At 57.4% G+C, this 11,731-nt stretch overlaps 2 protein-coding genes across 2 annotated transcripts; one reads left to right on the top strand and one right to left on the bottom strand.

Moving 5' to 3' along the window:
* The first annotated feature begins 534 nt into the window (after window positions 1–534).
* Window positions 535–4,167, top strand: LOC136153384 (uncharacterized protein CXorf49 homolog). Its single transcript, XM_065915161.1, has 5 exons — window positions 535–1,842; window positions 2,479–2,635; window positions 3,178–3,254; window positions 3,522–3,567; window positions 4,127–4,167. The coding sequence occupies exons 1-5, from the start codon at window positions 535–537 to the stop codon at window positions 4,165–4,167; spliced, it is 1,629 nt and encodes a 542-aa protein (XP_065771233.1).
* Window positions 4,168–7,757: 3,590 nt separating this feature from the next.
* Window positions 7,758–11,323, bottom strand: LOC136154504 (uncharacterized protein CXorf49 homolog). The gene is made up of 3 exons (XM_065916764.1): window positions 10,058–11,323; window positions 8,690–8,750; window positions 7,758–7,798 (listed from the first exon to the last, which is right to left on the bottom strand). Exons 1-3 carry the CDS (start codon window positions 11,321–11,323, stop codon window positions 7,758–7,760), a joined length of 1,368 nt encoding a protein of 455 aa, XP_065772836.1.
* Window positions 11,324–11,731: the final 408 nt, after the last annotated feature.

Below are 11,731 nucleotides of genomic sequence, written 5' to 3'. Positions count from 1 at the left end.
CAAGTGCTTTCAGCACGTGCTAGGCGACCAGCGCCTCTATCCTGACGTTTCATCCTCACCTCCCAGAGACCAGCGCCCTCAGTACCCTCCTGCCTCCCGCTCCACCCATTTTGTACACAGTCAGGGCTCAGGGATGTGACTCTAAGCGTAAAGGGGAGGTGGGACAGGAGGAGGTGGGAAGAGAGGCTTGACAGAGGTATACTCGCAGGATCACCTTCACCCACCAACTCCAAACTGCCGGGATGGCCCTTGGGCTGGGCAGCAAACCAGCGGAGGCCCTCGACCCCATTGGTTACACCTCGCGGGGACGGCCAAACAAGGCGCATGCTGGTTGGCAGAAAGCGGACCAATGAGGAGGCGGCAGGGCTGGCGCGCTGAAAGCCTCGCGTTATTTGCGGCCATCTCCTGCGTGTGGTGCGGCTGGTGCTTGACTGCGCACTCCAGACACCGCCCGCCTTACCTGCCCGAACCGCCGCCACCGCGACCCAGATAAATCATCACCGCCCCAGATCTGGCAGCAATCCATCTCACGACATGAGCTCCCCAGATGATGAGGTGTCTGTTTCGGGAGCGGGTTTCGGCTCAGACTGCGGGGAGCGGACCAGCGGCCTTGAGGCCAGCTTCACAGCCCCGCAGGGACCCGGCCCCGGCCCCGGCCCCAGCCCTGGCCCTGAGCCGGGGGCAACTGGAAGCAGCGAGGGTGAGGGCGGGGGTGGCTTCCCAGACCCTGAGGACTTTGAGTCAGAGCGGGAACTGCTGGAAGCGGGAGGGCCGGTGCTGTGGGGCCGCGAAGGCCGGTCTGGCTTCCCGGCCGACGACCAGGGCGATGCCCTGCAGCTGGCTGACGAGTCAATGGCGGCCATCCTGCAGCAGATGGCCTACCTGAACGTGCTGGGCATCAGCAGATACCTGTCCCAGGAGAGCTACGCGGTCGGCGAGGTGTCTGACTTGTGGGACCTCGAGGAACGTCCTTGCCATCGAGGCGGTGCCGCCCATAAGTGTGGGGAAGCGGCACAGGCTGAGGCTGGGCCTCACGGGGTCGGCGGGCCCAAGGCGGGCCGGGCCTGGGGGAACCCTAAAAGAGGCACAAAGAGTAGGTTGAACGTGGCTGTGGATCACCAGTGGCCTCCTTCAGAAAATCCAGCCGGGCTGCTGTCTGACCCCGAGTCCTCTGAGGAGTTTAGAGAGATAGAGTTGATGAGGGTGAGCATTTCTCCCAAAGACGGAGGCCGGGCCAAGCTCAAGAGCCCCGAGGATCCTGGGAACACACCCAGACGCTCGAATGTCCAAGGCAGGGAGAATCTCCTTAACGTGCCAGGCACTTGCCTGTCCTCGGCTCCGCAAGGATTAATTTCAGTTGTGGAAAAGCAGGGCAGGCAGGGCGGTGCAGAGCAGGAGGACATCTCTACCCCTAAGAAAGTGCAGAGCGTGCTCTGGGGGAAGGGAAACAGCCTGTCCAGCTACCCGGGAGTGGCAGTAGTATCAGCTGCTGCAGCTGCCGCTACAGGCAGTGGGCCGTGGCCCACTCCTAGGAGGAAGGGGGTCCAGGAGAAGAAATCCCTTGGGGGCATCTCCAAACCTGCCATGGAGAGAACCTTCCCTTCCTGGGGGCAGGGAGTCTCGGCCACTCCCCTGGAACCGGCCACCTTCCCCCCAATCTCCGGCATCCCGCTGCTCGGGAGGTCCAAGAAGGAGGCCTTGGTCCCTTCGGGAGTCAAAGAGTTCAAGCACACCGGTGCTGGGAAGAAATCCGTGGCTAGGCGAGCCCAGGAGTTGGTGGCAGCAATGGCGGTGTCGGGAGAAGACAACGACCCAAATAGAGACCCATTCCCAAAGGGTCAAGTGAGTAGGCCAGACCCCTCCTCTCTCCCCACTCTTCCCCCTCCCACCCTCCCCACGGCACAGGTCTTCACCCCTTGTCCCTCTCTCCATTCCTCAGGGGTCGTCATTGGGTGGCCCTCGGTCACTGGGTCATTAGGATGCCAGATTGGGATCCTTTTACTAGGGACAAACGTTAAGGTAGCACTTCGGGTGTGCTGGGCTCGGTTCTCCACCCTTGGCCTGTTTCCAGCCTCCTCCACGAGGCTGGGGCTGGAGTGGAAGGGAGAGCTGATAGCTGAATTGATTTGAGGGGACCCCTTAAAAGCTTCACAGAGCTTCGGTGTTTAGATGCATCACTTTCCTGCTTCCTACTTCCTAGCTCTTCCCCAAACCTTCCTTGCAGGGTGCCCAGGTTTCTCAGTGCCAAACTGTTGACCCCAGCTCAGCTCTGCCTACTGGCCTGGGGCTGACTGAGAGAGAATTTGCTAAAGTGATCAGCCTTTCAATTCTCTTTCCAGTTCCCTGCCTCAGCTCCGTCTTGAATCACTCGAGCTCTCACACAGACTGACACAGACATATAAATGCACTGGTACACACACGCTCGTGTGCACACACACACACCCTTACTCCAGATTAGTGAGAAATTTTTGTTTTTAGCTGACCACTGACAGGCCAGGGCCATCTTGTCCATGGATGCATCATGGAGAACACAGCAGCGCCAACCTCTACATCAGAGGGGCACGGGATTCAGGAAACTCAGAGCCCATGGCCAGTAACAAGGGAGGAGTCATGCCCAGAGGGCCTGGCCCCTCAGGTGAGTGTCCTGGGTTTTGATATGTGGGGAGGAGGCCAGGGGTGAGGGCAGAAACCTCTGTCTCTGACTCTCTCTCTCTCTTCTGGGGGCTCAGCCTTGCTCTCAGGCCGCTTCTCCCATGGGAAACAGGGTGTCAACAGGGCTGGACCTGGCCCCCTCACCTTCTGTGTGGGATTTGTTTGGCAGGGGTGATCGGTGGCAGTGCCCCAACAGCTAGTCTGGGCGTAGACCTGCAGGCTAATAGCCTTTTCCGTGAAGTGCTGTTTGCCCACATTGCTCTCCCAGGTGCTGGCTGTGGCTGCCGCTCTGGGAGGCACGAACCCAGAACCAGAGTCTTTGCCGACCATCGTGGTGAAATGGCTGCCCCTAAGGAAAAGGAGGGGCAGGCCCAGAGAGAAGATTTGGACTGCCTGCCGGGCAGAGCAGGGGAGGCTTGATGCTAGCAGAGGGTGGTATGGCCTCACCTCACGTTAGACCCGACCTGGCCCTTTCCACCTCACTGGGAACCTGGGAAGCTGGATTGTGTGTCCTTTCCCTCTCAGGTGACCAGGAACCAACTGACCACCCCACAAGACCGAAAAGACAGCAGCAGCTACCCGGAAGGCAGGGGTGTCCTCGGGTAATACTTCTTCTGGCTCCTGGAAATGCACACCCAAACCCCATGGTGGGATCTGGGTCCAAGTTCAACTGACATGTGTGGGCACCCCCCACCCCCATCCCGAACCCCAGGGAGGGAGCCCACCTCCTTTCCCCGGAGGAAAGTTTTTCCCTTGCCAGTCTAGACACCTGGCTTTGGGATGGAGGGCCCGGGGGAGAGGAGAGGAGGAGGAGAGGGGAGGCGGGTGTATACTAACCATTTCTCTTCCTCCTGTGTCTGCTTGCCTAGTGTCTGGTGCTACAGAGAGAAATAGACGACCTTAAGGAGCAACTTGGTATGAGGAACCAGGGACAGAGAGCAGCAGGTTCTTAGTGCAGAAGCAGGGTGGGCCCTTGTGGTGGGGTGGGCTGCAGGTGCAGGGGGCCTTATAGGGATCAGCATTCCTGTGGGGAGGAGAACCTATCAAGCCTGTCCGTGGAGTGTGCGGTGCATGTTCAGCTGGGCGTGCGGACAAGTAGCAAAGTACTGTGTGGACTGCGTGCATACTCTGCCAGCCAGACGAGTCCTAGACAGCTCCTGATAGGACTTGTAGAGACGCCTTGTTGATCTGTTGTGGTCTCTAAGGGTCTTGTTGGATTGTTCGCGAGACAGTTTTTGAATGGTTTGGGCATGGCCCGGAGCTTGAGAGCTCTTGACACATTTTGTCTCCTTTTAGGAAATGGCTCCACATTTAATTCCGGTAGCGGGGAGTGATCAGGCCCAGAGCTCTTTGCATCGTGGTTGGGGGTATGTGTGTTTCAGGTTGCAGGGCTAGGTGGTTCCCCACGGGGACAGGGGCACAGGCTTCTATTCCGTCTGTCTGGAGCACCTGTTTATGCCTCTCCCTGTTGCAGCCTCCAAGCGGTACCTGGCTGACAAGTTCCAGATCGTTTGAAGTGAGTGTTACACCCTGCATGCCCCTTCCCACAACGTTGGCTCTTGAGCAAGGCTGTGGGCTGGCCCTGGCTTGAGGCTCTTCCCTGATTCTGCTGTTTTACAGGTTGAGTCCAGTATCTTCCTGCAAGAGGAGCAGCAGTTGACCTCCAAGGCCGGCGAGCTATAGCCAAGCTTGTTGCCTCTTGTTCTGCCTCCACCAGGGCATCCTCTGCCCTTTGTTTTGCCCCCTCTCTGCCCAGTGTCACAGCAGTGTTTGATTAAAGGACTTCTCATGTTCTGTGTTCTGCCCTGTCTCTGGGGGGTAGGGGGTTAAGGGAGTGGGACGAGGCCTGGTGGGGAGCTGTTCCACATCAGAACATTTTCCAGAACAGTACCTCTGGAATTAGTGTTGGGATCTCTGGGTCAGCCTCTGCTACCATCCAGGCCATCAGACCAGCGGAGCGCCCCCAGTCTGTGTTCTGTGTGGCCTCTGTCTGGCCACATTGGCACGTCCTCCCTTTTGCCTGAAGGCCCTTTCTATTTCTCTAAACACCCTCCTCTGGGGTTTAGCAGTTTCCATTCATTGCTGCCACTCTGCTTCCCTGTCGGAAGGAACTCATGACCCCCTTACAGAGCTCCAGTCTTTCACCCTTCCCTCACTGCACTCATTGTCCTGCTTACCCTGACCACTCTGCTTTCCTGTCAGAGCACCCTCGATCCCTCCCCTGGCTTGTCATCCATGACCTTGCCTGCATGTTTACTTAAGCAGGTGGTAACAGGCACAGGTTTGCTCATCTTCCCCCTTCCTGGGCCCTACCCTCTCAGTGGATCCCCACCCCACCCCCCAGTACCAGCTTGCAAGCAGGAACCTGCATACTCTCCCCCTCTCCTGTTTAGCACTCACCCCTGAGACTCAGGCACCAAAACTTTTGCTCCCACTTCCTCGGGTTCAGTAAAGGGCATGAGGATGAATCTTGGACCCAGTGAACTGGGGAGCAGGAGTGAAGGTACAGGGAATACAGGAGAAATGCTCAGGTTAGTTGCTGAGCTGGAAGTCAGGAGAGGCGTCTGGTGCCAATCTGGGGCAGAGTGCACCCTGACAGCTAGAGATGGATGGTCCAGTCCTTGGAGCTTTCATATCCTCCCTGCCCTAGCCAGCTGACCAGCCTACACTCCTGCAGCCTGGATGTCTCTCTGCCCTTGGGTGGAAAGGGGCCTGTCAGGCTCTATGACAAGTATGGTTGGTAAGTCTGTGTTCTTACAAGGTCTCCATCAAATACTGTTCCATCAGCCCCATGACATAGATTTTCCTGCAAATGCTATTTCCCGGAGTGTCCCAGCTCAGTCTGCCAGACTACTTGTTAGGGCACCCAAGACAGGGTCTGAAATCTGTGTTCAATTTCCCCCCCCCCCACCCTGAAGTTTGAGGAGGACTTCCTTCTCTTAGCCAAGACCCCAGGGCTGTGTCAGCCTGTGACTCAGAGGGACACATTTGTATTTGAGTGAAGTGAGGGTAGGTTCTGCCTGACTCCCTTCCTGAAACACCATGGTTTTATTTCACAAAAGAGGGTTTGATGGTGGGTAGCACATTCAAAGCTTGTGCCTGGGCATCTCTCTGTGTGAATAAAAGTCATCAGGGATAATGCCCCTTGAGGCAGAAAGATGTGATTCAGGCAGTAATGGAAGTAAGAGACTGGTCCAGATCCGGTAAGGCATTGAGTGAGCCAAAGCAAGGGTCGGATCTGCTTTATTCAAGGGATGTTGTCACATTACCAAAACATAGAAGGAGAGGATGCAGTTCACCAAACCTCAGGACAGGACATCTCAAAATGTTGGAGTCGCTGGAGGAGGCACTGGATCCTAACTTGCAATTCTGTGATGTCTGCCAACTGCTGAGGGTGTGGATGGGTAAAAATGGGAAGGGTACATGGGATATGGCTGCCCATCTTAGAAACAGGAGAACCCCCCCAACCTGGGTTACTTGTGGGGAGTTAGGGGTGACTGCACCTGAGCAATGGGGAGCACTTGGGTCCACCCTTCCCCTATGCTCTCATGGTGACTTCCTTCCGGGGCTCATGGCATGAGGTCAGGTGGACAGAGCAGGAGGGTTGGGACCCGCAGAGACCTCAGGGTCGGAAAAGAACATGTGTGGGACTTACTCCTTCCACTCAAACCCCTCCCTGGAGCAGGTGGGCTTGATCACTTAGTTTGCAGCTGATCCAGTGGTTATTGCCTGGTGGTGTAGCCCATCTCGCTGTTGTCCGAGTGAGTAAATTTGCCAGAGACCATCCAGCTGAGAGGTCTCTGCCCACCGAGACATGTAGGTAAGTTGTGCCCGGGGAGAAGTTCAGCACCAGCATCAGCACCACCCTTGGACAGAGAGGGGCCTGGGACTTTGGTCACCAGGGTGAGGAAGTATAGAAGCTCAGGGAAGTGGAGGTGTGACGGTGTGAACATAACCCCTTGTTCACTTTCTAGGGCAGGAAGAATGTGAAAACACAAAAGACCACCATCCATCTCTAGCTGGCAGGGTGCAGTCTGACCCAGGTTGGCACCAAACAGATGCGTCTCCTGACGTCCAGTCCAGAGACTAGCCTGTCTCCTGTGTTCCCTGTACGTTCCCTCCTGCTCCCCAGGTCACTGGGTCCAGGCTTCATGCCAAAGTCCTTCATTGAATCCAAAGGAGAAGCGAAACTATTGGTGCCTGAGTCTCAGGGGTGAGGGCTAAAGAGGAGATGAGGACTGTGTGCAGGTTCCAGCATGCAAGGTGGGAGTGGGGCGGGGGTGGGGATGGTACGGGCAGTAGGGACTCCAATGAGAGGGCAGAGCCTGGGAAGGGGGAGATGAGGGCACCTGTGCCTGTTTCCACCTGCTGAACTACAGGTGCACGCAAGGTCACCAATGGCAATTCAGGGGAGGGATCGAGGGTACTCCAATGGAAAATAGAGTGGTCAGGGTAATTAGGACATGAATCCAGTGCAGCAAGCAGGATGGGATGGAGCTCTGTGAGTCATGAGTTCCTTCCAATGGGGAGGCAGAATGTCAACGATGGATGGGAACCGGCAAATCCCAGAGGAGCGAATTTAAAGAACTAGAAGAAGCCTTTAAGGGAATGGGAGGATGGGTCAATGTGGCCATACAAGGCCCTCAGTGAACCCAGACCAGGGGCACTCTGGTGCCCTGCTGGCCTGGATGGTAGCAGAGGCTGACCCAGAATCCCCACCGCAGGATGCCAGAAGTACTGCTCTGCAACAGGCTCTGATATGAGTGGCTCCCCACCAGGCCTTGCCCCACTCCGCCTACCCCTACCTCCGAGAGAGAGGGTAGAGCACAGAATATGAGAAGTCCTTTAATCAAAAACTGCTGTGAAACTGGGGCAGAGAGGGGGCAAACAAGGGCAGAGGATGCCCTGGTGGAGGCAGAACGAGAGGCAACAAGCTTAGCCGCAGCTCGCCGGCCCGGGAGGTAACAGCTGCTCCTCTTGCAGGAAGATACTGGACTCAACCTGTAAAACAGCAGAGTCAGGGAAGAACCTCAAGCCAGGGCAGCCCACAGCCCTGCTCAACAGCCAACGTTGTGGGAAGGGGTATGCAGTGTGTAACACTCACGTCAAACGATCTGGAACTTGTCAGCCAGGTACCGCATGGAGGCTGCAACAGGGAGAGGCATAAACAGGTGCTCCAGACAGACGGACATAGAAGCCTGTGCCCCTGTCCCGGTGGGGAACCACCTAGCCCTGCAACCTGAAACACACATACCCCCAGCCCCGATGCAAAGTGCTCTGGGCCTGATCACTCCCCACTACTGGAAGTTAATATGGAGCCATTTCCTAAAAGGAAACATAATGTGCCAGCAGCTCTCAAGCTCAGGGCCATGCCCAAACCATTCAAAAATTGTCTCACAAACAATCCAACAAGACCCTTAGAGGCCACACCAGATCAACAGGGCATCTCTACAAGTCCTATTAGAAGGAGGTCTCTAGGACTCGTCTGGCTGGCAGAGTGTGCACGCAGTCCACACAGTACTTTGCTACTTGTCCGCACGCCCAGCTGAACATGCACCGCACACTCCACGGACAGGCTTGATAGGTTCTCCTCCCCACAGGAATGCTGATCCCTACGAGGCCCCCTGCACCTGCAGCCCTCCTCACCCCAAGGGCCCACCCCGATTCTGCACTAAGAACCCGCTGCTCTCTGTCCCTGGTTCCTCATACCAAGTTGCTCCTTAAGGTCGTCTATTTCTCTCTGTAGCGCCAGACACTAGGCCAGCAGACAAAGGAGGAACAGAAATGGTTAGTATACACCCGCCTCCCCTCTCCTCCTCCTCTCCTCTTCCCCGGGTCCTCATCCCAAAGCCAGGTGTCTAGACTGGCAAGGGAAAGACATTCCTCAGTGGAATGGAGGTGGGCTCCCTCCCTGGGGTGTGGGATAGGGGCGGGGTTGGCCCACACAAGTCAGTTGCACTTGGACTCAGATCCCACCATGGTGTTTGGGTGTGCATTCATAGGAGCCAGAAGAAACATTACCCGAGGACAGCCCTGCCTTCTGCGTGGCTGCTGCTGCCTTTTCGGTCTTGGGCCATGGTCAGTTGGTTCCTGGTCACCTGAGAGGGAAAGGACACACAATCCAGCTTCCCAGGTTCCCAGTGAGGTGGAAACCGCCAAGCAGGCTCTAACGTGAGGTGAGGCAGTACCACCCTCTGCTAGCATCACGTCTCCCCTGCTCTGCCTGGGAGGCAGCGCAAAACTTCTCTCTGGGCCTGCCCCTCTATTCCTTAGGGCAGCCATTTCACCATGACGGAGGCTCTGCATTCGAGCCTCCCAGAGCGGCAGCCACAGCCAGCACCTGGGAGAGCAATGTGGGCGAACAGCACTTCACAGAAAAGGCCATTAGCCTGCAGGTCTACGCCCAGAGTAGCTGTTGGGGCACTGCCACCGATCACCCCTGCCAAACAAATTCTACACAGAAGGTGATGGGACCAGGTCCAGCCCTGGTGACACACTGTTTCTCATGGGAGAAGTGGCCTGAGAGCAAGGCTGAGCCCCCAGAAGAGAGAGTGAGTCAGATACAGAGGTTTCTGCCCTCACCCCTGGCCTCCTCCCCCATATCAAAACCCAGGACACTCACGTGATGGGCCAGGCCCTCTGGGCCTGACTTCTCCCTTGTTCATGGCCACGGGCTCTGAGTTTCTTGAATCCTGTGTGCCTCTGATGTTGAGGTTGGCCCTGCCAGGTTCTCCATGATGCAGCGATGGAGAAGATGGCCATGGCCTGTCAGTGGTAAGCTACAAACAAGATTTCTCACTAAGCTGGTGTAAGGATATGTGTGTGCGTGTGCGTGTGTGTACCAGTGCATTTATATGTCTGTGTTTGTGAGAGCTCATGTGATTCAAGACAGAGCTGAGGCAGGGAATCGGAAAGAGTATTGAAAGGCTGATCTCTTTAGCACATTCTCTGTCAGTCAGCCCCAGGCCTGTAGGCAGAACTGAGCTGGGGACAACATGTGGCACTGAGAAAGCCTGAGGCCCCTGCAAAGAAGGTTTGGGGAAGAGTTAGGAAGTAGGATTCAGGAAAGTGATGTGTCTAAACACCGAAGCTCTGTGAAGCTTTTAAGGGGTCCCCTCAAATCAATTCAGCTACCAGCTCTCCCTTCCACTCCAGACCCAGCCTCGTGGAGGAGGCTGGAAATAGGACAAAGGTGGAGAACCGAGCTCAGCACACCCAAAGTGCTACCTTAACGTTTGTCCCTAGTGAAAGGACACCAATCTGGCATCCTAATGACCCAGTGACCGAGAGCCACCCAATGACGACCCCTGAGGGATGGAGAGAAGGAGCACCGGGTGAAGACCTGTGCCCTGGGGAGGGTGGGAGGGGGAAGAGTGGGGAGAGAGGAGGGGTCTGGCCTACTCACTTGGCCTTTTGGGAGTGGGTCTCTATTTGGGTCGTTGTCTGCTCCTGACACCGCCAATGCTGCCACCGACTCCCGGGCCCGCCGAGCCACGGGTTTCTTCCCAGCGCCGGTGTGCTTGGACTCTTCAGCTCCCAAAGGGACCAAGGCATACTTCTTGGACCTCCCGAGTAGTGGGATGCCAGAGATTGGGGGAAAGGTGGCCAGTTCCAGGGGAGTGGCCGAGATTCCCTGCCCCCAGGAAGGGAAGGTTCTCTCCACAGCAGGTTTGGAGATGCCCCCAAGGGATTTCTTCTCCTGGACCCCCTTCCTCCTAGGAGTGGGCCGCGGCCTGCTGCCTGTAGCGGCAGCTGCAGTAACTGATACTACTGCCACTCCCGGGTAGCTGGGCAGGCTGCCCCCCTTCCCCCAGAGCACGCTCTGCATTTTCTTAGGGGGAGAGGTGTCCTCCTGCTCTGCATCGCCCTGCCTGCCCTCCCTTTCCACAACCGAAATTAATCCTTGTGGAGCCGAGGACTGGCAAGTGCCTGGCACGTTAAGGAGATTCTCCCTGCCTTGGACATGCAAGCGTCTGGGTGTGTTCCCAGGATCCTCAGGGCTGTTGAGCGTGGCCTGGCCTCCGTCTTTGGGATAAATGCTCACCCTCATCCGCTCTATCTCACTGAACTCATCAGAGGACTTGGGGTCGGACAGCAGCTCAGCTTGGCTTTCTGAGGGGGGCCACTGGCGATCCACAGCCACGTTCAACCTACTTCTAGTGCCTCTCTTAGGGTTCCCACCGACGTGGAGAGGGCCGGCCTCAGCCTGTGCCGCTTCCCCACACCTCTGGGTGGCACTGCCTCGACTGCGGGGACGCGCCTCGAGATTCCACAAGGCAGACACTTCGCCGACCACATAGCTCTCCTGGGACAGGTAAGCACAGGTGCCCAGCAAATTCAGGTTGGCCAGCTGCTGCAGGATGGCCGCCACTGACTCGTCAGCCAGCTGCAGGGCGTCCCCCTGTTCGTCGGCCAGGGACCCAGGCCGGCCTTCCCAGCCCCACAGCCCTGGCCCTCCCGCTTCCAGCAGCTCCCGCTCTGACTCGAAGCCCTCAGGGTCTGGGAAGCCATCCCCGCCCTCACCCTCGCAGCTTCGCAGTGCCCCAGCCTCGGGGATAAGGCTGGGTCCCTGCGGGCCTGCGGAGCCGGCCTCAAGGCCGCTGGTCTGCTCCCCACACTCTGAGCTGAAACCCGCTCCCGAAACAGACACCTCATCATCTGGGGAGCTCATGTCGCGATCTGGGTGGCCACCGGACCTGGGGTGGCGACGATTTATCAACCGGGTCGCGGTGGCGGCGGCGGTGGTAGTCACGGCAGGCGAGGCGGGTGTCGACTGTAGCTCGCCGTCAAGCACCAGAAGCACCACACGCAGGAGATGGCCGCAAATAACGCGAGACTTTCAGCGTGCCAGCCCTGCCGCCTCCTCATTGGTCCGGTTCCTCCCAACCAGCACGCGCCTTGTTTGGCCGTCCCCTCGAGGTGTAACCAATGGGGTCGACAGCCTCCTCTGGCTTGCTGCCAAGCCCAAGGACCATCGTGGCAGTTTGGAGTTGGTGGGTGAAGTTGAAGCTGCGAGGATACGTCTGTCAAGCCTCTCTTCCCACCTCCTCCTGTCGCACCTCTGCTTTCTGGTTAGAGT

Source organism: Muntiacus reevesi, chromosome X (assembly GCF_963930625.1).
Source record: "Muntiacus reevesi chromosome X, mMunRee1.1, whole genome shotgun sequence".
Lineage (NCBI taxonomy): Eukaryota > Metazoa > Chordata > Mammalia > Artiodactyla > Cervidae > Muntiacus > Muntiacus reevesi.
This window is presented reverse-complemented; position numbering and strand designations above follow the sequence as displayed.

Excerpts from the sequence above, each read along its gene's own strand:
- LOC136153384 (XM_065915161.1), top strand. The coding sequence starts at position 535 with ATGAGCTCCCCAGATGATGAGGTGTCTGTTTCGGGAGCGGGTTTCGGC. Across the intron at positions 1,843-2,478 it reads ACCCATTCCCAAAGGGTCAA|CTGACCACTGACAGGCCAGG; the intron begins GTGAGTAGGCCA and ends TTTTGTTTTTAG. Across the intron at positions 3,255-3,521 it reads GAAGGCAGGGGTGTCCTCGG|TGTCTGGTGCTACAGAGAGA; the intron begins GTAATACTTCTT and ends CTGCTTGCCTAG.
- LOC136154504 (XM_065916764.1), bottom strand. The coding sequence starts at position 11,323 with ATGAGCTCCCCAGATGATGAGGTGTCTGTTTCGGGAGCGGGTTTCAGC. Across the intron at positions 8,751-10,057 it reads ACCCACTCCCAAAAGGCCAA|GTGACCAGGAACCAACTGAC; the intron begins GTGAGTAGGCCA and ends TTTCCCTCTCAG. Across the intron at positions 7,799-8,689 it reads CAGCAGCAGCCACGCAGAAG|CCTCCATGCGGTACCTGGCT; the intron begins GCAGGGCTGTCC and ends TCCCTGTTGCAG.